General features: G+C 39.5%; 1 protein-coding gene across 1 annotated transcript in view; it reads left to right on the plus strand.

Annotated features, from left to right (window-relative positions):
* Positions 1-3,692: 3,692 nt before the first annotated feature.
* LOC141772383 (uncharacterized) overlaps positions 3,693-25,335 on the plus strand; it is a 44,542-nt gene continuing 22,899 nt past the window's right edge. The window contains exons 1-10 of the mRNA XM_074643307.1: positions 3,693-3,918; positions 5,510-5,638; positions 7,443-7,517; positions 8,047-8,220; positions 8,371-8,516; positions 9,938-10,126; positions 11,815-12,466; positions 12,797-12,959; positions 20,071-20,182; positions 23,445-23,535. Coding sequence (XP_074499408.1) covers positions 3,844-3,918; positions 5,510-5,638; positions 7,443-7,517; positions 8,047-8,220; positions 8,371-8,516; positions 9,938-10,126; positions 11,815-12,466; positions 12,797-12,959; positions 20,071-20,182; positions 23,445-23,535 — 1,806 coding nt within the window. The 5' untranslated portion in view covers positions 3,693-3,843. The remainder of the gene's footprint in view (positions 3,919-5,509; positions 5,639-7,442; positions 7,518-8,046; positions 8,221-8,370; positions 8,517-9,937; positions 10,127-11,814; positions 12,467-12,796; positions 12,960-20,070; positions 20,183-23,444; positions 23,536-25,335) is intronic.

Genomic DNA, 25,335 nt, shown 5'->3' on the forward strand with positions numbered 1-25,335 from the left:
TGCCAAAATTAGCAGCGTAAGTTTGGAGCGTTATTTAGCCTCCTTCGCAACAAGCTAGTATGACATGGTTGGTACTAATGGATTCCTTAGGTTCTATTTTCATATGATACCAGTATCTTAACTCTAGCTTTAAAACTAAAGCCGCTACAACCTAAAAAAGTGTGTTAATGCATGAAAGAAATTAGTGGCTTTATTATAGCTTTATTATCACATTAACTTTGACAGCCCTAATATATACTGTATATATATATATATATATGAATATATATATATATATATATATAGAGAGAGAGAGAGAGAAAGAGAGTGAGTGAGAGAGAGAGTGAGAGTGAGAAAGAAAGAGAAAGAGAGCGTGAGAGAGAGATTACAATTACCTAATGTCCTGATAGCATGTTGAATGTATCAGCCTAGTGAGAATGGAGCCATGCCTTTTATGATATCCTATTTTGTATGATGCCTAATGTAATGTTGTTTTGTAATATTGTCACACATTGCAAATGATGATTTCTACAATAAAGAAAACACATTCATTCTCCTCATATAGCAATAGCAACATGTGGATTTCATGTTTTATCTACAGGGGAAACAAATCATAAAGTCATCAAACGTATCATTCCCAAACTACATCTCTTCTTAGGAAATTTACGAGAGAAAAAGTTTGATTGTTTTCATTGTTCTCAGTCACACATGTTGAACAGTGCAGACTGAAACTACACCCGATTGAGGGATTCCCCAAGAAGTTTTCATGAGGTGGGGTTTCCCATGTGGTCATCGTGTAACTGCTGGTGAAGCTGCCTCTGTTAAATGTGTCCAAAACATAAACAAGTGAGCCCAGTGCCTATTGCCTGTTTTGTTTTCTAGAACCAAGTGTAACCAGCTGCCCTTCAGATGTTGTTGCGCATGTATTCATGCCATTACGGCACATGTGCTGGGTGTAGCCAAACAGCACATGCGTACTTAAGTTCTCACAACCTTTTCCTTGTTGGAAATTCCAATGGATTTCTAATAAGACTGTCCTTTCCTGTACACACATTGTAAATGAAGCCATTTCAGTGGAATTTCTTTTCTTCTTTTGTACGGACATTTGTGTGCCTATATGCACTTTGTGTGTGCCTTTTCCTGCATTAGCCCTACTCAACTCATCCTATGTACATGAAATACTCTGAAAACTGCATTTTTGACCAGGACTGGAAAGGAAGGGATGAGGGAAGGGTGGGTGAAGGGGGAAATTTAAATTTTTCATAACTTTTTCCTTCTCATTTTCCATTTGTCTTGAACAAAGAATATACATACTAAGTTTAATGTATTACCATCCATGTGCTTCTCTGTTACAACATAAACAAATTGTCTATTTTTGAGAATTAGATAATAGATTAAAGTACTTTATTCGTTCCTCAATTAAGCACTCATTAACTATTAATTAATTAAAATTTAATTGGGAGTTACTCATTAACCAGTGGTTCACTAGCAGTTAGTTCCTCATTTGTTTTCTAGTAACTACCCTTATTGTAAAGTGTTAGTAGTACGGTCGCTGGAGGTCGCTGTCGTCTTCTTTTATACCTTCTTTCTGTGATCGACCATGAATAAATGATAAAACCTACTACTGGGTATAGCAGGGCCCTACTGACCCATATCTATGGAGCTTTTAACCACTAAAAACACCTATTTAATGGTCTGATAACAGTCTAATCGGCTGCTGGCTCTGGCTGAGAAGACCGTTTATCCAAGCTTGCTACATCTGTACTGTACAAAACAGTCCTCTCTGGAAGTTGTCTCCCTACTATCCTTCAGCATTATGAACTGACTCAGTGTGGAAGGTGCAAGCCCTTAAAGACGAGGCCAGCATCTGCAAAATGTTTAAAACTGCTTTAGCAAAATTACATATTTTGTACTTTTATAATTATTTTGCGCGCACAAGAAAAAAAAATCACCTTTCTGGACTTTAGGGGCTCTGTACTTTTGTCTTGCAATAAAAAAAAAGAAGATAAAGACAGGAAAACATAAAAGATTTATAGAGTGAAAGAGGCTGAACTCAACCTACCGTACATGAAGGGTATAGTGATTTTTACAGTCAGATGCTGTCCTGCAGAGGCAGCAGTTACTGTATATTTTTCATTAAGGAGTAGCTTTGTGGAAATCGACAGAAATTAAGTAATCCATACGTACGAATTATTAAATCGAAAGGACAAATGTGTTTGTTTTCCTCAATGACACCTCCCTGTAAATGAATAATAATCAATATAATTTAAATATTAATAGTAAACCTAGCAGAACAGACACATTTAAATCCTATATAAACCTGTAAGTAATCAAAATAAAGTTTATTTTCTTAAACAAACTACTACCGGACAAGAAAGCTGAAAGAGCACTTTTTGTTTGAAGATGCTGCATTTCTTTCTCACATTCTGACAAGATTATCCAAAGGCAGAGTGAAGTATCAGCACTTTTTATTGGTATGTAGGCAATCATTTTTTAGGGGGTAAAATAATAAAGCCATAAAATGAAGTCATTACAACGCTAGTATCTGTTACGCAGTTTGCTGTGCAGCTTGAAAACTGCTCCGTCTTTGTAGGGCAAATTGGGATTTCAATCAAGGTTATCAACAATATGATGAAAAGTTTAAATTTGTTGCCTTTTCAGTTTGCAGGTGACTTTACCTGAAGTTTTGTTATAAACTGAACCGTACAACTATGTCAAATTTCATATGGGTACAGGCAATTACATTCTGATTAGGATAAGGGCTGTCAAAGTTAAAGCGGTAATAACATGTTAACGCAAATTTGTTTTAACGCCACTAATTTCTTTAACGCATTAGTGCAACTTGCGATTTTTAGGTTGTTGCGGGCTCAGTTGTAAAGCTAGAGTGAAGTTACTGGCATCATATGAAACTGGTAAAACCTAAATAATCCATTGGTACCAACTTGCTTGTTGCGAAAGCGGCTAAATAACGCTCCAAACTTACGCTAAATTTTGGCGAGGAAAAACTGACATGGGCATTTTTAAAGGGGTCCCTTGACCTCTGACCTCAAGATATGTGAATGAAAATGTGTTCTATGGGTACCCATGAGTCTCCCCTTTGCAGACATTCCCACTTTATGATAATCACATGCAGTTTGGGGCAAATCATAGTAAAGTCAGCACACTGACACACTGACAGCTGTTGTTGCCTGTTGGGCTTGAGTTTGCCATGTTATGATTTGAGCATATTTTTTATGCTAAATGCAGTACCTGTGAGGGTTTCTGGACAATATTTGTCATTGTTTTGTGTTGTTAATTGATTTCCAAATAATAAATATATAAATACATTTGCATAAAGCAGCATATTTGCCCACTCCCATGTTGATAAGAGTGTTAAATACTTGACAAATCTCCCTTTAAGGTACATTTTGAACAGATAAAAAAAGCGTGATTAATTGTGATTAAATATTTTAATCGATTGACAGCCCTAATTAGAATTCATGAGAGATATATGTTTCAGTACTGTATTTTATTGTATTATCATGGGTATTGGGAAAGAGCTGCAGGCTTGTCAGCGCTCTCTTGTGGGTTAAACAGGGTGAGCAGCAGATAAGAATCATTGTCCTGCAAGTGGAGTCATGTAAACTGACAGGAAATACTTGCTGCTCTGCAGTGGGTGTGGTCAAACTGCCACTATACCTGCCGTACTACCTCGAAGAAGTGTAACCTGAACTGAAAGAGGGCGGTGGTAGAAAGAGTGACACAAATAACAGCACTTTTGCTTGCCTGCCGAGAAGCAGACTTCGGTTTTAAGTCTTGCATGACGAAAACAAACAAAACAGCTATCATATCTTTGCTGTATAAGAGGATGAAATTGAAACCGTTATGATGCCAAATCTAGGATCAAAGAAGAAAGACAGTGTACCCAGGATGGACAGACCCACTGAGGACTTTCCACAGGTAAGATTTCAGTTTATATAAGCTACTTAGACAAGGAAGCAAGCATCAAGCAATAAGTTCTTTTAACAGCAAGTGTCAAGTCTTAATTTACCATGACTATGAAGGTGGAAAAATCAATGCTTCTGCAGATCAGCCCTCTCGCTTTCATTAATGTAATGCCTGTGCAGTAGGAGACAACCTTTTGGTTTATGGGAGTCTCTCAAGTATTTCTCACTTCCTCAATTCAGCCTGACTTCCCTGCTGTTCGTAGTTTCCCACAAAAGATCACCTATTTACTCAGAAATGTGTCAGACAATGACTGATTTAAGGAAGACAGTATGTTCCTGTAACTGCATCTATCTTACAGATGCAGATGCTGATTGTATTTTACAACGCAGCGCTTCCTCTTTACAATTCCAGTGAGCTGAGACCGACTAATCTTGTCTCTCTTATTAACCATCATGCATAATTTTAAAAGAACAATAAAGCAGTGCTTTGGTGAAATATTGCAGAAGCAAAATACTGCATGACAGCTAAATGGAGGAGCATGAAAGCCCTAAAGGAGGTTTGAAAATGGCTTTGTAGTTGTACTCGATGAGTTATTTGTTTGTTTACCAAATGCAACACTTTAAAGGGCTAGATTTTGTCACACCATCTTGCATATTTTGGGAAATAATTAACCAGAATTGTTCACATACAATATCCTTAGGGATTACCTCTTAAAGAAGCAGTAGGCAGAATGTTTTTGGCATCATTGGGCAAAAATCCCACATTCACCTTTCAGCATATTGTAATTCAAGTGTTCTGAGAGATAACTAGACTTCTACACCTCCTCATGGCTCTGTTTTCAGGCTTTAAAAAATCTAGTAATCTAATTTAGCCCGTGACGGGAGACTTTGACCAATCACAGGTCATTTCAGAGAGAGAGAGCGTTCCTATTGGCTGTTCATTTAACGGAGGCAGCTGTCAATCACTCGCAAACTCTGATCAAACAGACAAGCTAGGCAGCGCTGATCAAATATGAATCAATATTTTGTTACTGTAATGCCTATTTCTCACGTAAAATGTTTAGAATAGAAAGTTTGTTCCGGCTGGTGGGCGGTGCTTGCTATTTCCTCAACTGATCTCAACGTGGCTGCCGGGTCACAAACTTTCTCATTTTACAGCTAAACAGTACACTACAAGATGTTTCTGAAAACATTTAAGGAGAGAAATAGGCATTAAAGTAACAGAATATTGATTCATATTTGATCAGCGCTGCCTAGTTTGACCGTTTGATCAGAGTTCACGAGTGATTGACAGCTGCTCAGAGACGGCAGGCTCCAGCTTGGCTCTGATTGGTTGTTTTCCTCCCGTCTGTGAAATCTTGCAGATGTCATTAGGAGCACCAGAGGACACAGAGGCACATGATTTCTTTCAGATTACCTTTCTCATGCACTACTGTCAGGATATAGTGACCGTTCTATACAAATTACTTTTTTTAATCATATTTGCATCAATTCTACCGACTGCTGCTTTAACCAGAATTGTTCACACACAGTATTTTTAGTTCACAATAACCTTTTAAATATGGACATAAAAATAAAGAAAATTGACCTTGTTGTGCTTTCAGTTGAGCAATGAGATGCAGCTGAGCATCATGATGAAGGTGAAGAGCGGAGAGTTGTCCATCGAGGACGCTCTGAACCAGGCCAGGATGGACGGGAAGCAGCAGCTCAAACAGAAGAACCTGTCTGAAGAGGTATCAGCATTTTAAATCAAGCTTCTACAATATTTTGTGAATAACTTTCTATTACTCACAGACTACTTGAACAGTAATGAAAATAAATTGATCCCTGAACAGATACAGGTGTCTGCTAACAATTTATCAAGTTTTTTAGAGCCCAAAACAAATGTAAAAAGCACAATTATGTTAAATGTACAGAGAATGCATTTTCTCAAAGTTCTACCTCGTCGGGGCGGTTGGGACAGTGGGTATAGGATCGTTTGGGACACCTTGTTTTGGGATGAAAAAAATAAATAATTTACATAGAAAAAATTGCAGTCTAATTTTCAACATCTTATATTTACAATGTCTTTGAGAAAAAGAAAACATTTGTAAAATTATCATATTTTTATAGATTACTGAGATATGAAATTTATCAAAAAAGGGTTTCTGTTTGGCTGCCACTTCAGTAAACATTCACTCAGTGATTTCACAGTGGGTCTTTGTCTGTTTTTTGTTGATTTGTAACACGGTAGGAACTATAAACAATAATGTCCCAGCTGTCCCCGGGTAACTGTCCCAGCCATCCCAAGGAGGAGTGTGCTAGCTACCAATAAAAATTCAGACAGCTAAAGCCTGGCCCACACTAAAAGATTTTTCAAATCTTAACAGATTTTGAAAATGTGAGAGACCACACATAATAACGTAATGTTAAATTTAACAGTTTTGTTCCTATAGTGTGTGATGAGCAACGATTTGGCCAAAATAGCACACCACACACTAACAGATTCATTCATTAACAACAAGAGTCCCGACTAAAAAATACAGAAATCTCGCAAAATCTCTCGCGATTAAACATGATTTTAGTGAAAACAAACATGGCGGACGATGGGCAGGAAGAATTAGCCATGTTAGTTTTTGCACTTTTTACTGAAAATTCAAGATGAATGGATGGATAAAGTCATAGAGGCGTTATATAAACAATTGTCTTCTTGCCACAAATTTAAAAAGTTGGTCCGCCATTTCTGAGGTCCATCTTACTACTACTTTAAACTTTGCGTTTTGTATTAGCCAAGACCGAAAAAATAACAGTGCCAAAAAATTACTTAAATGCTGTATATTTCAAAACTGTGAGTAAATGTGAGGAATAGTCAGCAGGTCTCCAGGTTTAAAATGAAGAGAGTGTGGCTGAGTATGAGTGTGGTGAATGGCATAAGGATAGTTGTTTTCTAACTTTCTGAAAAGGCTCTGTCCAAACTGACCCCACTCTCCCCAAGACAGTGGGTCTTTAGAGTTTTTCCACTATAAACAGCAGTGGAAAACAACACGAGAGCAGTGAAAATGAAGCAAATCAGTAAAGTTGCGGGCCGTAAAATAATGATGTTGTGTTTACAACCTTCCCCATCTCCACAACAGAATGGTATCAATCTTCTCATTTAACTCTCTGCCACTTTGATGTGTAATCAGTTTAAAGGTATTGTTTGCATCTTATATTTCTTTGTGAATGACCTACGTCCTTTGAGGCTGGAGGAAATACTGTATGTCTTGTCAAATGACAGACTTGTACCCAATGTGTGTCCCTCTATTGTTCTGTTAATGAGCTGCTCGGCCTGTTGGATCGGTTTTAAAATAAATCCGTCTGTGGCCTGTTTGATTTTCCCAGATGTATTTCTATGACGGAATATGGCAGCCATTTAGTCTACGCCTTAGCAGGAAACAGCTAAAAGAAAAGCAGATGGTGTCCTTAAAAGTACCTTTTGACCTACCTGTACAAGGTGTTTTCCCTTTAGGTAATCATTTGTCTGAATTTTGTTTGTTTTTTTTTTGGCTGTTGTTGCAGGAACCGCAACCCTCACAGTACAACTTCAGTGTTCACAAGCGCAGCCACCACAGGTGGCAGAAGCGGGTTCTTCAGGTGAGTAGAAAACAAACAAAACAATATCAAGATCATACAGCCATGCTAGCAGCTCTGTAAAGCTTCAATTGCTATAGAGTGCTCCAGGGATGACGTATTTTTGAGGGTCAACGAGGAAGTTAGCATCGCACTTGGTTCCCACGACAAAAAGCCAAGGGGATTTTTCCATTGGGTTTCGGATTATTGGAGAAAATAAGCTCTGTGGCAAACACATGTTTATGATACTTACAAGTTTTGTTCAGCAAGATAATCTTCACAAATATATAATATAATAAACATACATGAATGTATGGAACCAATTTGAAGAGGACAAGTCAGGGGAGCAACAAAGTCAGTGGGATTCATCCTCTGGGGACCATGAATGTCTGAAAAAACTTTCTTTGCAATCCATCCAACAGTTTTTGAGATATTTCAGCGTGGACCAGCCCGCTAGCGAGCGTGGCTAAAAAGATTAAATGTGATCAAATGTGTTAAAGTAAATGTGCGCTTATTTGCACTAATTTAAACCCTCTCATTGTGACAAACCCAGATGGATTTCAAGACCAAAATGCTGTGCAGCATCGAGAAAGGCATCGTCAAGCGACAACTTCCCTTCTCCATCGTCAAGAGTTGTGACGATGGAGTGGGGTCCAGATTCTCCATTTCCTTTAAAGAACATCATGATTATGAATTGGAGGCCACTTCACTGGAGGACAAACACAAGGTGCATATATATACCTAGAGTGTGTACACTTGTAAACCATCATTTATGTTAAAATAATTTGTGCTAAGAGGAGGAAAGCCTTGTGTTCCTTTGGTGTCAGTTGTTGATAATGCTTTCATTGGGACTATTTTTCCTGCTGGTGTTTCTCAGATGATGCGGCTTGTGAATCGGATCATTTATGGGAACATATACAGTGACGATGCAGAAACACCTCAGATGCCTCAAGCATCAAACAGCCTTCGGGAAGGATTCTTGTTGCTGCACCGCGGCGGCCTGGCATCGTTCAAATGGGTGAAGTACGGATGTGTCCTTATTACTGTAAAGCTGCTTTAAAACGTGATGAGAAATGATTTATAGCCACATGTTCACACCCACATTCTCAGTTACAAATATATATTCTTTTTAATCAGGACTGAATTCTAAGCTGGTTTTGAGTTTGTTTTGTGCTTACACTGCAGACGTGACGAAACTAAACCCCTCCCGACATGTTCTAAGACATAAAAACACTCTGCTTTGAGTAATAATTTGTGTCTGATATTAATATTCTTCCACAAAAAAGTTCCATTAACTAGTTAAAAACTCTTTCAATTACATCTACTCCTTCCCCCTCATTGAACAATCCAAAATCTACACAAGATGTCTCCTACTTCCCTGAAAAAGTCAATTCTCATTGTATGTGCACTGGAGGTTTCACTTGTGTAAGTTGCATACTGGACCACAACTTAAAACGAGTTGTGATGTCACAAAATCATGCTTGTATGTACACGTCTTAAACTCTAAAACAGTCTTCTAGTGTCAAACTCTGCACATACATCATTCTGCACAGTGAAGCTCAAACATGCAAGAGAAGTAGCAATAAGCAAAACACATTTTTGAGCAGAGCAGGACTTTAAGTATATATTCAAAAAGTTGGTATGCATACTAAAAAATGCTTGATTTTGAGTGTGCACTTTACAGCTGTGAATTAGCTGTAAAACATTAAAGGAATAGTTTGATATATTTGAAAATATGCTTATTTGCTTTCTTGCTTAAAATCGAGATGAAATGAAAAATGCCTTTTTAACTCTTTTAGATCACCCCCCCCCCCAGTCATATTGTGCACCTATTTAACAACATTTGCAAAAATATATCTGCCAAAAAATCTATTTCTTTGTATGTTTGATATAAAAATACAATAATGTTTTCTTCCTGTAAAACAAAATATTACTTTTTCTTAAAGTACCAACCAACTTCAACCAATAATATCATGACATCCATCCATCAATCAATCTGCAAATCTCTGTCCGGTAAATATGAAGCTGGACTCAGCAGGCGGTTAGCAATTAGCTTAGCGTACAGACTGGAAACAGGCCAAAGGTCACCCAAAGGTAACAAAATCCGTCCACCAATAATTAATTAATTACAGAAATGCCAAACACGGTTTGATGTCATTTAGAAACAGTGTCACTATTACATAGTTATTCCAAAAGTTATTGGATATTTTTATCCCAAATATCGATATCAGTATTGGCCTCAGAAACAATAAATCCAGTATTGGTGGACTATAGTACAGAACAGTGAAATACATGGATTTCAAGTATACTAACTGCAAAAACAGTATATGACAATCAGTATATAGTACATACTGAATACACTTGGTAGCCTTTGTAGTGTGGAATTGAGACACACCTCACGTCCTGTTGTTGTGGCTTACATTATGTTCTCTATCTTGTTTCAGATATGAGGTCCAGCTCCACCCAGGTCAGCTAACACTGGTCCCCTTCAGGCGACGAGGCCCCGCTGACGCTGAGGTGACATCATCGGTGCCCTCATCCATAGTGATTCACCTGTCAGATGGAGACACCAGCGTACAGAAACCTCACAGCTCTGACACTTTCACACTGATCACCCACAAAAATGAGTACCAGTGAGTGAGAATTATTAAGATGTGGAAACAAAAACAGCAAATGATTAACGAATTATGTCCATCACATCAGCTGTTTCTCTTCAAATTAATCCACAGCCTTGTAAAAGTGTGTCATTTCAGTCAGCAGTCTTTTCTGCGATGCCTTTATTACTTCTGCCAAGGAGGTTATGTTTTCGGTCATTTGACTGTTTGTAAGCAGGATTACGGAAAAACTACTGGCCTGATTTTCATGAAACATGGTGGAAGTATGTAGCATGGGCCAAGGAAGAACCCATTATATTTTGGAGGGAATCCGAATCACGCTGTGGAAATTATTTTTCTCTTTCGTTAACATTGCGAGATAGGGCAAGGTTTTGGTGAAGGTCTGCGCTCTCCGATAGTGCTTCTAGTGTATAGTGTAGCAGAGGTGGGACCAAGTCATTGTTTTGCATGTCACAAGTAAGTCTCAAGTCTTTGTACTCAAGCTGCCAAGTCAAGACTGACTAGTCCCGTCTTGACTTGGGACTTGACTTGTCCTAAACTTTGATTTTCGAGTCCTAAACAAGTCATAATGCGCTCACAAAACGTAATCCCATTTGCATCTCCGTCCTTGGTATCATTTTTTCCAACTTACGCTTTGTAATATAACATTAGTTCTTCATGGTTCTCTCCTGCAACTTGATTGGATGCTGTCGGATTGGTTCAAACAAAGTGGATCTGGGGAATTAAGTGTCGACATGCTGGGAATGAACAGTGTTAACGTTAGTTGATTCAGGAAATGAAGGGAAATGAATTGATTCGTGGCACACTTTTTAAATAACATACTTTTTAATCTTTGGGCCTGGGGGATGGTATTACGTATTTTCAAGTCAAAGGGCTCAAGTCACGTGAAGTGAAGACACAAGTCATTGGTGTTAAAGTCCACTTTGTCAAGTTAAATCTAAAGTTAGCAAATTTGTGACTCGAGTCTGACTTGAGTACAAGTCATGTGACTCTAGTCCACCCCTCTGTATCACCTATGATGTAGCCTTGTTTGATTCGACTGTTATCAGGCCATTAAATAGGAATTATCAGTCACTATAAGCACCATAGATGTGGGTCATTAGGGGCCTACTACACCGACTATGTTGTAAAAGTGAAAGTCAAACTTAAAAGTAATTGTTGTAAAACTGTATGAAACGACACGTTTTGAACACAAACAAAAAGGCTTCTTTAGGTTTAGGCAAAAAAACACCAGTTAAGTTTAGGGAAAAACACTGTGTTTGGGTTAAAATAACTACGAACACAAAGACTGTTGGCTTCACATAGGATAAAAACTACGGTCTCCTGGGTGAAAACCTTGTGTTTTGTGTCCCATCCATCGTCTCAGACCTCCACTCCTAATGGAGTATCACACTGTCTATATTACAGTGCCTGACTTCCGCTTCTGCTCCTGTCATAATAACTACTGTCGCTGGAGGTTGCTGTCATGTTCTTTTACACCTTAATCCAGTGATCTACCATGTGAATAGATGATAAAACCTACTAGTGGGTGTAGTAGGCCTCTATTTACCCACATCTATAGTGTCTATAGCGACTAATAACGCCTATTTAATAGCCTGACAACAGTCTAATCGACTGGTTTGATAATGTCATAAATATAGTGTTAACTACAAGACTTATCTCAGCTAATGGGGGAAGTTGAGTTAAGTTTTGTTGATTTATTGCAGGTTCCGGGTGCCTGTACCAGAGCAAACAATCACCTCTGGGGCTGCCCAGAGGGAGCGAGATGCTTGGGTCCAGGCCATTGACCAACTGTGTTCAGACTGGAAGAGGAAGTCCAAGGGCATACACCCGCTTGTGGAACCAACGGACCTACGACATCCCAGCATACCCGAATCTCCGGAGGACAGCGACACAGATCTTGAGTCGAGTGGTGGATTTGGCGGTGGGAATATGACTTATCCTCCAGTTGATTATGAAAATCCCACTTCTGGCAGAGGAGATCGTATATCAGCTGGTGACAAGGGTCAAAGTTATCCCTCAGCCGATTATGCAAAGCCGGTTCCTAAACCTCGCAGCAGTAGAAACACAGCTGTTACCGGGCCTGATATTTTGCCCTCTGTCCCATCACCAAGCTCCCCCGATGTCTTTGCCCCATCTTCGCCCACCTCCCCTGAACCCTCACCCTCCAATAATGCCCTCACACCATCTTCCACAGTCCCAGAGTCTCCTAACCATGAATCAGGCATGTCAGACATGAAGAGGCCCTCACCCCCGAGCGTCCCAGCCGCACCACCTGTACCCTTGAATTTGACAATGAAATCAAGAAAAAAACCAAGCACCAAGGCTTTCCACTGGGACCCTGTTAGCAAAGAGAAGGTAACACCGTCACTTATCAGTTAACACTTCATTCATCAGAAGACACTAAATTACCATATTTTCACATTTAAGTATAAAGCTTACAAAGTGTCTCATTAGTGGGAATTATTCCTATTTAAATGCAGTGTTGTGTCATTGTGGCAAACACTGAAAGGTCAGTTTCAACTTGGTTTCACTTCATTATTCCTCATATTGCATCATTATTGTGAATTATTCTTTGTTTTGTCTGTCGAGTTATTGCTTCCCCAGTGTTGCTCTTTTGTAATGCTCACATTGATTTCCTCTTATAATGGAGTTGTCTCAGTCCTGAATTAATTTGTTTCTTGGCAGATTGTAAAATCATTTTGGACACAAGAAAGCACCGGGAGGATCGAAATCGACACGTCCCGCTTATACGAGCAATTTGCCGTTAAAGATCTGGGGGCGGTTGGTGTGGTTGACCACAGCAATACGCAGCACATTATGCTCAACAAGAAGATTGCACAAAACTTCAGTGAGTAGCTCAACAATGAATATGTGTCTGACTGTTGAGATCAAGTTTAATTTGCAGCATTTTATGATGGAGATGAGATTTTCCCAGCAAAATGATAAGTCTAATTTGAATGTTCTTCTGGAGTAAGTCAAATAAAGGAGCTTACTCCTTCAGTAAATTAGAACTTGTGGTGTGAAATAAAACCCAGCAGAGGGAAGCACCACACAGGGAGTGTAACCAGGATCTATGCAGAAGCAGTGTTAATGCTAATGCTAGTTAGACTTTAATTGCTCAATTAAGAGGAGGTGACCTGAGAACTGTTTTAGGAATATAAATGCTTCCATTTAGTTCTTCTAAAACGATGGCTGAGACTGTAATGATGCCACAACGGCAGCTGGATGTTCCTCCTATGTGTCTGCAGGGGGCAGTGTGTCACCAATCCTGCAGTGCCACACAGCTGCCCTTGCAAAATGCAGAGCTATTGTGAAGTGGAACATATTCTATATCTCATCTAATGGCTTTTCACTTTTGATTAACTGAGTGTGCGTGGCTTGTATATTTCAAGACCCGAGCCACGGGGAGAACATCTCAAGAAGCTTCCTTTCACATCTCCTCCAACAGGCACAGACACTGTGAAGCGATACAGATGTGGTGGTGGTGGTGGTGGTGGTGGGCTGCTAGATGGAATCAGTGTGAGTGTGCAAACCGGCAACATAATTAGAGTTCACATGGTTGTGAAATATGGATAGGGGATCTGAGCACAAACCACGGCGATTCCCTGTCTTGGTACAGAATACCCCAGCATTTGGAGTTTGTGCTCCTCCCTGACCTGGAAACTTTGGTTGTGTCGGGAGCAGGAGCTGAGTGATGACAGCCTGCAGGCAACCCGAGGCCATGCACCTTTCTGCTGCAAGCTTTGGAAAAATGTAGACATTTGAAGAAGAAGGGAAAAATCTGTCTCTCCTAATTTGGTCCTATTAACACCGATATAGAAAGTGACATTTCAGCAGTGGCTGAGGAAGTACTCAGATCCTTTATTTAAATAAAAGTAGCAATACTGTAATGTAAATAAAATATTCCATTACAAGTAAAAGTCCTGCACTGAAAATGTCATCTAAGTATGATCAGCAAAACGTACTTAAAGCTGCAGTGGGTAGAACTGGAGCAAATTTGTTATTTTATAAATTATTTTTATAAAACGGTCACTATATCCTGACAGTAGTGCATGAGACAGGTAATCTGAAAAAAATCATGTGCTTCTGTGTCCTCCGGTGCTCCTAATGGCTTCTGCATGATTTCACAGAACGGAGGAAAACAACCAATCAGTGCCGAGCTGGAGCCTTGCGGTCTCTGAGCAGCTGTCAATCACTCGCAAACTCCGACCAAACGGTCAAACTAGGCAGCGCTGATCAAATATGAATTAATATTCTGTAACTGTAAAGCCTATTTCTCGCATAAAACGTTTTCAGAATCATCTTGTAGTGTACTGTTTAGCTGTAAAATGAGAAAGCTTGTGACCCGGCAGCCATGTTGAGATCAGTTGAGGAAATACCAAGCACCGCCCACCAGCCGGAGCAAACTTTCTCATTTTACAGCTAAACAGTACACTACAAGATGTTTCTGAAAACATTTGAGGAGCGAAATAGGCATTACAGTAACAGAATATTAATTAATATTTGATCAGCGCTGCGTAGTTTGACCATTTGATCGGAGTTCAGGAGTGATTGACAGCTGCTTCCTTTGAATGAACAGACAATAGGAACGCTCTCTGAAATGACCTGTGATTGGTTAAAGTCTCCCATCACATGCTAGATTTTTTTAAAGCCTGAAAACAGAGCCATGAGGAGGTGCAGAAGGCTAGTTCTCTCTCAGAACACTTGAATTACAATATGCTGAAAGGTTATTATGGAATTTTTGCCCAATGATGCCAAAAACATTCTGCCTACTGCAGGTTTAAGTAAAAGTAGCACTACTATAATGTAAAAATACTCCAATACAAGTAAAAGCCCTGCATTGATCTCATCTAAATGTACTTGAACTATCAAAAGTTTTCAAAATCTAGAAAAATGGCGCCTTTAAGTGTTATACTATAATATATAAAATAATTGGATTATTATTACTGATGCATTAATGTGTAAGCCTCATTTTATCATTGTAGCTTGTCAAGGTGAAGCTAACTTTAACTATGATATACACTACTGGGTAGTTTAGTCTATGCATGTAACGCAGTAAAAAGTACATTTTCCTATGAATTGTAGTGGAGCAGAAGTATAAAATAGTAGTACGACCACCTATATTTTACGGTAATAAGTAAATGTTACATAACACCACTGCATTATATTAAAGCTGTTAATTAACTACTACTATTATACTATAAACAATTGATCAAAATCAAAAAGAGCTATTTTTTTTTAAATAACAAAAATAGAATAAGAGCAAAAGGTGAAAACTGCCTATTTTCACTATAAAAACACAAGAACTCCCCCAGGATTCAGATCTCATTGAAGCCACATATGAGAAAAAGAAATCTCTTAATAGGACTTCTGCTTCTCCTTCTCTTTCCTCTATCTCTTGGCATCCCCCACACAGACAAACTCCCTCACTCACGCCCTCCCTGTGCTTGTTTGCATGTTTATCACCACAAACCTGCCTAAATCTGTGCTGTTTGTTCAGCTCATATCTCATTCTTTGCCACACTATTTATTCATCTGATCCCATTACACTGGGAGCCAGTATGCATGTGGAATCTCTGCATTGTTTTTTTACAAAGATAGCAACAGCTCAGCAGACAGTCAGACTACACCTCGATCAGATGATATTATCGCAAGTAGGTGATCAATAATTGACGAACAAGCGTCAGACGTAAAGCTGTAATTCTTGCTGTGTCCACAACATTACGTTGTTTGCTGTTACACACTGAGGCAGATGGAGTTAGACAGCTTGAGCAGGTGGTTGTATTACTGTTGTACTGCGGTTCTGAGTGGTTTCCTCTCTGGTAATCAACTTGATCCTTGTGAGCAAGCAAGACCATCAGCTGTGTTGAGAATCCATAGGACAATGCTGTAATGATCCATGTACTTATTTATAGTATTTTAAGTGCTCTACAGGAATCCAAAAGACTTTTGACAACAATATCGTAGCTTGTATTGAATCTTTTAAATTGCATTCTTTAGAGGAATACCTACAGAGCAGAAGAAAGACGGAGATAGAAAGTTTGCATGTGGACGTGTGTGTGATGGGATTCTGTAACACTAATGGCCTTGACTCTGCATGCCACCGCGTTCAAATCAGTTTAACTTTCAATCTGAGGAAATATCTTCTGCAGTATGTCGGAGTCACCCGTCACCTTTGATGTATAGAAGTAGTAGACGCAAGATACCAAAGGTAAAAGTACTTCTTCTGTAGATGAATGTCCTCTATTGATATAGCATTATGTGGAGCTACTTTTAACAGTTAGGTATATAGTCCAGTTTCAACCTAGGAGTCGGGCCCCTCCAAAGGGTCAAAAGATAAATCTGAGTTGTCGTGAGATGATTAATGGGAGAGGAAAACAGAAAAACTAAGTTACACAACAGCACAATTTTGTATTTTTCTACTTTTCTTTAATGCATGCTATTGTGCGAAATATTGGACAATTTTACCTCTTTGGGCCTCAAACAGTTATGTAAATGAAAGCATCTGAGAGGGGAAATGGGTCTCTGGTGGAACTGCTAACAAATATGAAAAGGGACCTCAACTAGATACTCCTTTTTTATAAGGCAAGCCAAAAATAAGCCAATGTGGTTTTAATTTTTTAGAAACTCACCATGTGTTTTAATGTAAAATCTTAATCTAAAAAGTAAATAGTAAAAATAATTATCAAATAATTGCAGTGGATAAAAAACAACAGTATTTTCCCTCTCAAAAGTTGGGGAGTAGGAGTATAAAATAGCATAAAATGTAAGTACTCAGGTTCAAAGAACAAAAGTGTACTTAAAGCTACTACTAGGAACATTAATTTTGTGTTGACTGTGGCGGTCTCTGTGGACAAAAATGATACCACCAGAGTCCCTTTAGAGTTTCCTCATTTTACTATGGCAGGAGGCCCTGCTGGAGTCTGAGCTGAAGGAGTTTCTGGTGGGTCATATCTAGATGGTAACCCACAAGTTGTGAAAATGTGCGAAAACTCGTGTAAGACTCACTCAACCTATCCTAACCTCAACCATTCGAGGTCAATGCTTTACTTTAACCATTCGAGGTCAATGCCTAACCTTAACTATTCAAGGTCAATGCCTAACCTTAAAGGGACTGTTTGTAAGAATCAGAAATTGGTTGTAACAGCGACACCTGTGGCCGTTAAGTCAACGAAAGTCAGCGTCCTGTTGCTCGCGCTCGCCTGTGTGCACGCGCTACCTGAATGTGAGCGAGCATCCGTCGAAACAGTGAGGCGACACACGTCAGCTAAAAGCACAATATCACTCTATATTTCACCTGCTTGGCAGTAATTTAAGCTGACCAGACGAAGGTCTCTCCATGAATCAATGCTGATCCTAGTGTTGGCTTTTCCTGTCTCAGCCTCCCGACCGCGGCCGGAGGGAACAGGGGAGACACCGGCTGTGGAGCCCCGTCACTTCACAAGACACGGGAAACCTCTGTTGGTCTGGAGGAGCTGCAGCATTTATATCCGCACAAACTTCCACTGTACATTGTGAGTGAAGGCAAGCAGGCAGAGGAGCAGAGTACAGCAGAGACTCCGGCCCTGGAGACCAAAGCTACGGTCTCCCCCGCGTCCTCCGACCACGGCCAACACTGTTTTGTAAGAAGGGCTTCACTAGATATAACTTTGCAGTTTTGGTGCTTCCATGTAGTTTGTGTTGGAGTCTGAGTCTGAACAGCGTAGCCACACGCGAGCTAATGGGACACCGATCCGGATTGATTTATACGTGTAAGAAATTACAAACAGTCCCTTTAAAGATTCAAGGTCAATGCCTAACCTCAACCATCTCACGAGAGCTTTGCAACTTGTGGGTTACCTTCTAGACGTAACCTTTCTGGTGAACCTGCGTGCCTGTGGTTTTGTATGATCGTAGTGCATTTCTGTTTAGAATGTGTGTCCAACTAATGTGCTTATTTACCTTGAGAGCCCCTGTGCAATGTGCATGCTGCCTATTTAATGACTGGAAATGTCGCACTCCTAATTAAAAGTACACCTGTGGCTTCGTGCGCCCAGTGGGATACCCTCTCTATCTCCATACTCTAATTTGCGAGGGCAATGCCCAGTTTGTCTGAGTGCCAATCAACAAAAGGGCTTGATTTGCACTGTCTTTTTAGGCCAGACGCCTAACCCTCACTCTCGAGGACACTGGTAGCGCTCAACATTGTTCTTGATAGTTGATGTCGTGATTTCTCATTTAAAAAATGTGACACAAAAGACTCTGTTTGTCCGGGTGAGGGAATTACTGTCTCCCGTCTTTAATGTCAAGGATTTAGAGATGTGTTGATTACAGCTTTGTACCTCCAAAATGCTTCAAATTTAACATGATTATTTTATTCACTTTGTCATGAGTAGATTTTCAATCAGTTTGATGATTTGGATTCAGTAACACTGGAAATGTTGGAAGTCAACAGTTATTGACAGATAAAGTAATAGTTTGACATCTTGGGAAATAAGCGTCCGCTTTCTTGCTGAGAGTTAGATGAGATGATCGATACCACTCTCATACAGGGTTCAACCGTAATGTTATTTTTTGGGTCAGGAATGTACTTGCCCAAATTCAATTTTTATTTGCCCCTATACAAATTATTTTATTTATTAGCAGTTATCAAACAGCAACAAAGACTAAAGTTAATAATCATGTTTAATCTTTATTTAAGCAAATTAAACTGGAGTTTCGATCGCGTCCTCTAACGCCACCCAACTAAACTCCTGTTTCCAGGATAATTGAAATGCTCGCTTGCGCTTCAGCTCATAAACTTTGTCTTTACCCGCCGCCACTTTCTCTCGAGTGCCCGATCGGTACTGCGCATGTGCACCTCTAAACAGAGATGGGAAGGAAGCGAGATGGCTCACTGCTTAGCTACTTCCCTCACCATTTTTTTTTCTCCATCACCTGCCCAATCAGGCAAGAGAGTGGCTAGATTTATAAGCCCATCGTGGCATTTTACTTGCCCCGGAGAATCCTTATAGTTGAGCCCTGTCATATCTGTCTGTTCAGTATGAAGCTGGAGCCAGCAGCCAGTTAGCTTAGCTTAGCATAAAGATTGGAAACGGGGGGAAACAGCTAGTTTGGCTCTGTCCGCAGGTCACAAAATCCGTACAAAAAGCAACGTGTAAAAACAAGTTGTAGTTTTACGGAAGTTGCATGCTAAAACTATTTCTTAGCTGAGCCAGCCACTGTTGTTTTCATATTTAGTTTTTTGATTAAACAGATTACAGATAATGTGTTCATTAATGAGCTTTAGATGTGTCTTCGGACAGAGCCAGGCTAGCTGTTTTTTTTACCCGTTTCCAGTCTTTATGCTAAGCTAACTATCTGCTGGCTGAAGTTTCATATTTAATGGACAGTGGTATCAATCTTCTCATCTAACTATGGACAAGAAAACTTATTTCACAATGTCAAAGTATTGCTTTTACATGTCTTATACAGTATTTTCAGCATTTTAAATTAAAGGCAAATGTTTGCAGTGCCAGAAATACCAAGCTCCACTTCAGGAAAAGTTTTGACCACAAGTTAGTTGACAAACTCCTAACTTCATGAAAGAAAATTGGATGTGACACTTCCAAATCAATGCCTGAGTGTCAGACTCTGACTCAAGCATCTCAGCTGTGTTTTGTAAAATTCACCATGTGTTTTACATACATGTCTAAAATTCCTGAAGCTGGCTCTTAATGAATGCTTCTCACAGCTCCTGAATAATGCAGAGGCATTTTCTGTAAAACTAAAAAAAAATCACTTCAGCTTTGACTTGATAGAATGCAAATTTGTGCATTTCCCTTAGGCATTTCGGGGGAAAGTAATTAAGCAAAGAACCCTTTGTCTTCAGAATGCTTTTTGAGTCATTTCATCGCAGGATAAGAAGACTATCTGTCAAGAGGGAAGCTTTCATGTACCATTGAGTGTGTTGACTTTTTTTTAATCTATTGTTCTTCTAGACATTTTCCTCACACGTTTTCCAGTGCAAAGAGGAGAGCTGAAGGACAAACTGTTCATCGTTAATGAGGAAGATGGAGGCCTGTCTGATGAGCACATCACCTCTCTGAGGAGGTAGGACTTTGTGCCAAAAAACGCTGATTTGTATTCATTCCTGATGGTGTCACAACTGAAGCCGAGAGGTGAATGACTTTTTGCGTCCAAGTTCGTGGGGCGGTTGACGGGTGCTGTCACTGGCGGAGATGAAATCTTAGAAAAACTAGCAGCTTACCAAATCATCAACAAGGGATGTGAGTGGTACAGTCAGTACAATGTTAAATGTTTGCACAGCAGTCCTCATAGTGGTCTAATACTAAAGAGCAGATGCCAGAACCTTTTACCAGAGCAGCTTACTAATAAAAGTTTTATCTCTGGTTATTTGCGGAGATGGAAACTATTGACATGCCCCTGGGAACATAACACTGGAAGTAGGGTAAAATGCTTCCTGTCTCTTACCGGCAGTTTACTCAGTTGTTTTGGACGCTGACCTCCTGGAAGGCGAGAGTGATCTAATGTACTGTGTGGAGAATTTTATTTATTCTATGAAAACATAATATATATTTTAATGCACTGTGGCGTAGGCCCGAGGAATACAATTTTGAAAGAACCACTCACAACAGGTGCTGCAATATTAATGGCCGCTGCTACTCCGTTGGCACATAGCCTGGCTCATGAAAAAGTGAATGCCTTTGGTTTGAGGTCAGAACGCGTGGAAATGACAGGAGGAGGAAGTCCAATTTAAAATGAGCGGGGTTCAAATTCAGTGCAAGCGAGTAAATGGCTGTTCCCATAAGCGTCTTGCTGTTTTATAGAAGCCGACGAGGACCGTTCGCCGCTACTTGGCTTTTAATCACTTGCCTTTCTCCGGGCCACTGGAAATCAATGTAATGGCATCAGTCCAAGGCAGGGAGCCAAAGAACATGCGATGACAAAAGAAGGCAAAGGTCGAAATGTAAAAGTATGTGTGATAGAGAAAGAAAAACATTCCCAACTGTCACAGACATCTTTAAAATGAATCTATAGGTCTATAAGTACATGTTTTTTCTCTCTTGGATATACGGTATAAGGGATGGTATTTAGCACATGGATTCATTTATGTTTATCGGATTTTTAAAAAACAAATGGGGCTTTTCAAATGTGCAGATGAGGAACAGAACCACGTTGTTTAATTATACTGATCAGCCTATATTTATAGTTTTCAACTGAGGCGTTAATAACATGTTAACGCAATCGATGTTTTGGAGGTTGTAACGGGCTCAGTTTAAAAGCTAGAGTGAAGATACTCGTTTCATATGAAACTACAAAACCTAAGGAATCCATCCAACCATCTCATACTAGCTTGTCAGGAAGGAGGCTAAATAACGCTCCAAACTTATGCAACATTTTGGTGAGGAAAAACTGACATGGCCATTTTCAAAGGGGTCCCTTGACCCCACTGACAGCTGTTGTTGCCTGTTGGGCTTGAGTTTGCCATGTTATGATTTGAGCATATTTTTTATGCTAAATGCAGAACCTGTGAGGGTTTCTGGACAATATTTGTCATTGTTTTGTGTTGTTGATTGATTTTCCAATAATAAATATATACAGTGCATGCTTTTGCATACAGCAAGCATATTTGCCCACTCCTATCTTTATCTTTTATTCGGATCTCGATTAGCTGTGGCTGAAGCCCAGCTATTCTTCCTGGAGTCCACTTAAATCACTTATCCTATGTTGATAAGAGTATTAAACACTTGACAAATCTCCCTTAAAGGTACATTTTGATCAGATCAAAAATGTGTGATTAATTTGCGATTAATCACAATTAATCATGGACAATCATGTGATTAATCGCGATTAAATATTTGAATTTATTGACAGCCCTAGTTGTAATATGAGGCAGTACACAGTGCAGTACAGACAGCAGCTGCTGAGGTTTACTATTCTATTTAATATTTTAATCGATTGACTGCCCTATTTTTAACATAACATGCACATACATAAGCTTTATAGATAAATACTAAACAAGTTCAATTTTTGACACCCTTAAAATTTGATACTGAGGTTTACAGGGGGCCCCTTGGTGTTAATTACTCCTTTTGCATGCTCACATTACTATTTCGCTGGTTGTCACTGAAATAAAAGCCTAGGAGGTACTTTAAATAAAATAGAGATTCTATTAAATTTTACAGCCTATTAAATGTGTTCAAGCAGTAGAAATCCAATCCATAACCCATTTAAAGTAGACCAGCGCACATTTTAAACATGCTCTAGCAATAAAATATTCACTACGGCACCTACAGACATCCGCTCTGGGAAGTGAAGTTTCTACTTTGGTGATTGTTGCCAAGCCTTTTTCTGTTGAGGGTTTTTTTTCCCTTTTTTTTGTGTGTGTATTTTGTGTATTTATTCTTAGCCATATAACAGTGGATCAAATGACTGAGTGTTATGTGAAATGGGTCATATGTAGTTCCCCTCAGCTCTAGAAGCTTAACAAGATGTTTTTAACACATTACTTTTATTTTATATTAGGGCTGTCAATCGATTAAAAATATTTAATCATGATTAATCTCGATTGTCCACAGTTAAAAAGCGCTTCATTGCAAACTTATCACACATTTTTGTATCTGTTCAAAATGTACCTTAAAGGGAAATTAGTCAAGTATTTAATACTCAAATACGCTTGCTTTATGCAAATGTATGTATATATTTGTTATTGGAAATCAATTAACAACACAAAACAATGACAAATATTGTCCAGAAACCCTCACAGGTACTGCGTTTAGCATAACAAATATGCTCAAATCATAACATGGCAAACTCAAGACCAACAGGCAACAACAGCTGTCAGTGTGTCAGTGTGCTGACTTGACTATGATTTGCCCCAAAACTGCATGTGATTATCATAAAGTGGGCATGTCTGTGAAGGGGAGACTCGTGGGTACCCATAGAATCTATTTTCATTCACATATCTTGAGGTCAGAGGTCAAGGGACCTCTTTGAAAATGGCCATGCTAGTTTTTCCTCACCTAAATTTAGCTTAAGTTTGGAGAGTTATCGCATTAACTTTGACAGCTCTATTTTATATATTTTAGTTTTATGGCACGTAACTTTATTGTTTTCCTTCACTTATCACTCTCAACATCGATTTAAGCAAAAAAAAGCAGCCAGTTGGTGAACATAGTGGAGCATTTAGCAGATAAAGAGCCACATATTTCAAAATGTTGTTTTCATGTAGGATCCCAACACTTGTAGTGAGAAGCGGATTGAGAAAATACATTTTCAGGGCCTTACAGTAATTTAAAAACTAGTATCGCATCTAACAAGAATTGTGATATTGTTTGTTTTTGTGTTCAAGGTACGTCCCCACGTTGGGCGATGTGGAAATGTACAAATCACACAAAGGACCTGTGGCAGAGCTGCATATTGTGGACCAGTACATGATGGAGGTACAGTGTTTAGTTCCCCATATTAACTATGATTACCAGAACTAAGATTGCAATTTCCCTCTGGATTTGATTTGTGACACTGTGTACCAAGCAGAATCTAATGCAGCTCCTGCTCATGTGGCACTTTCTTTAAGAGGGGCTTGTCAAGTCGACATTCACCTGCCTCCTCTTTCACACACTGTGGGTGTCATGACAAGCTCTACCATTCATCCGGTTATCACCTCCCAGCATGCCTGGCAGTCATCTGACCCGTGTGTGGTTGGCTAAAGGCTGCAGGTGGGGTAACAGATGAACAGCGGGATCAGCCCACAGCGCCTTTCAGTAATATTTGACACCAGTCATAAGGGATTTCATATGTAAGAGACATGGTGGCATCGCCTATGGAAACCTCATGTACTTCTGGGGGCAAAAGCCTTCTCTGCTAGACTGCAGTCAGCCTGAAAACACAACATAATCAGTCTTCTTTACTGCTGCCAACTAAAGCAGGTATTCAAATATTGCACTTAATAGCAACTGAAAAGGCAATCATTTTAAACTCCTGAGATTAGAGGTGATTGCTCATTCCTTTTTTCATAATCTAATGTTCTGCAATTTCCAGTCATTCCACACATTCTCCGCCTAAAACCAATTACATTATTAAAGAAAATGAAAGGGCTGACACATTCTTTATGAATCATCACAGTTTCACAATTTGTAGCATCATTATCACTTGGGAGTCAAATGTGTCCTCCATGTGACACATAGTCAACCTCAGCAGCTGCTCTCTGTACCGCACTGCTGTACTGCTTCATATTACAACTAGGGCTGTCAATCAATCAAAATATTTAATTACGATTAATCACGATTGTCCAGAGTTAATAGCAATTAATCGCACGTTTTTATCTGTTCAAAATGCTCCTTAAAGGGAGATTTGTCAAATATTTAATACTTGCTATGCTATGCTTCTATGCCTGCTTTATGTAAATGTATGTATATATTCATTATTGGAAATCAATTAACAACACAAAACAATCACAAATATTGTCCAGAAACCCTCACAGGTACTGCATTTAGCGTAAAAAAATATGCTCAGATCATCCTACCATCCATCCTTTCATTATCTGTAACCGCTTATCTTAATCAGGGGCGTGGGGGGGCTGGAGCCTATCCCAGCTGACATTGGATGAAGGCGGGGTACACCCCGGACAGGTCGCCAGACTATCACAGTGCTGACACATGGAGACAGACAACCATTCACGCTCACATTCACACCTACGTGCACGGGGAGAACATGCAAACACCACACAGAAGGGCCCCAAGCTGGGTTTGAACCTGCGACCCTCTTGCTGTGAGGTGACAGTACTAACCACTAAGTGCTAACATGGCAAACTCAAGCCCAACAGGCAACAACAGCTGTCATTGTGTCATTGTGCTGACTTGACTATGACTTGCCCCAAACTGCATGTGATTATCACAAAGTGGGCATGTCTGTAAAGAGGAGACTTGTGGGTACCCATAGAACCCCTTTTCATTTACATATCTTGAGGTCAGAGGTCAAGGGACCCTGTTGAAAATGACCATGCAAGTAAGTTTGGAGCATTATTTAGCCTCCTTGGCGACAAGCTAGTATGACATGGTTGGCACCAATGGATTCCTTAAGTTTTCTTATATAAGAATATATATTCCCAGGTTTCATATGGTGCCAGCATTTTCACTCTAGCTTTAAAACTGAGCCTGCTACTCTACAACCTAAAAATCGCAAGTTGTGTTAATGAGTTAAAGAAATTAGTGGCATTAAAACAAATTTGCGTTATTGCGTTA

This window comes from Sebastes fasciatus, chromosome 8 (genome assembly GCF_043250625.1).
Source record: "Sebastes fasciatus isolate fSebFas1 chromosome 8, fSebFas1.pri, whole genome shotgun sequence".
Lineage (NCBI taxonomy): Eukaryota > Metazoa > Chordata > Actinopteri > Perciformes > Sebastidae > Sebastes > Sebastes fasciatus.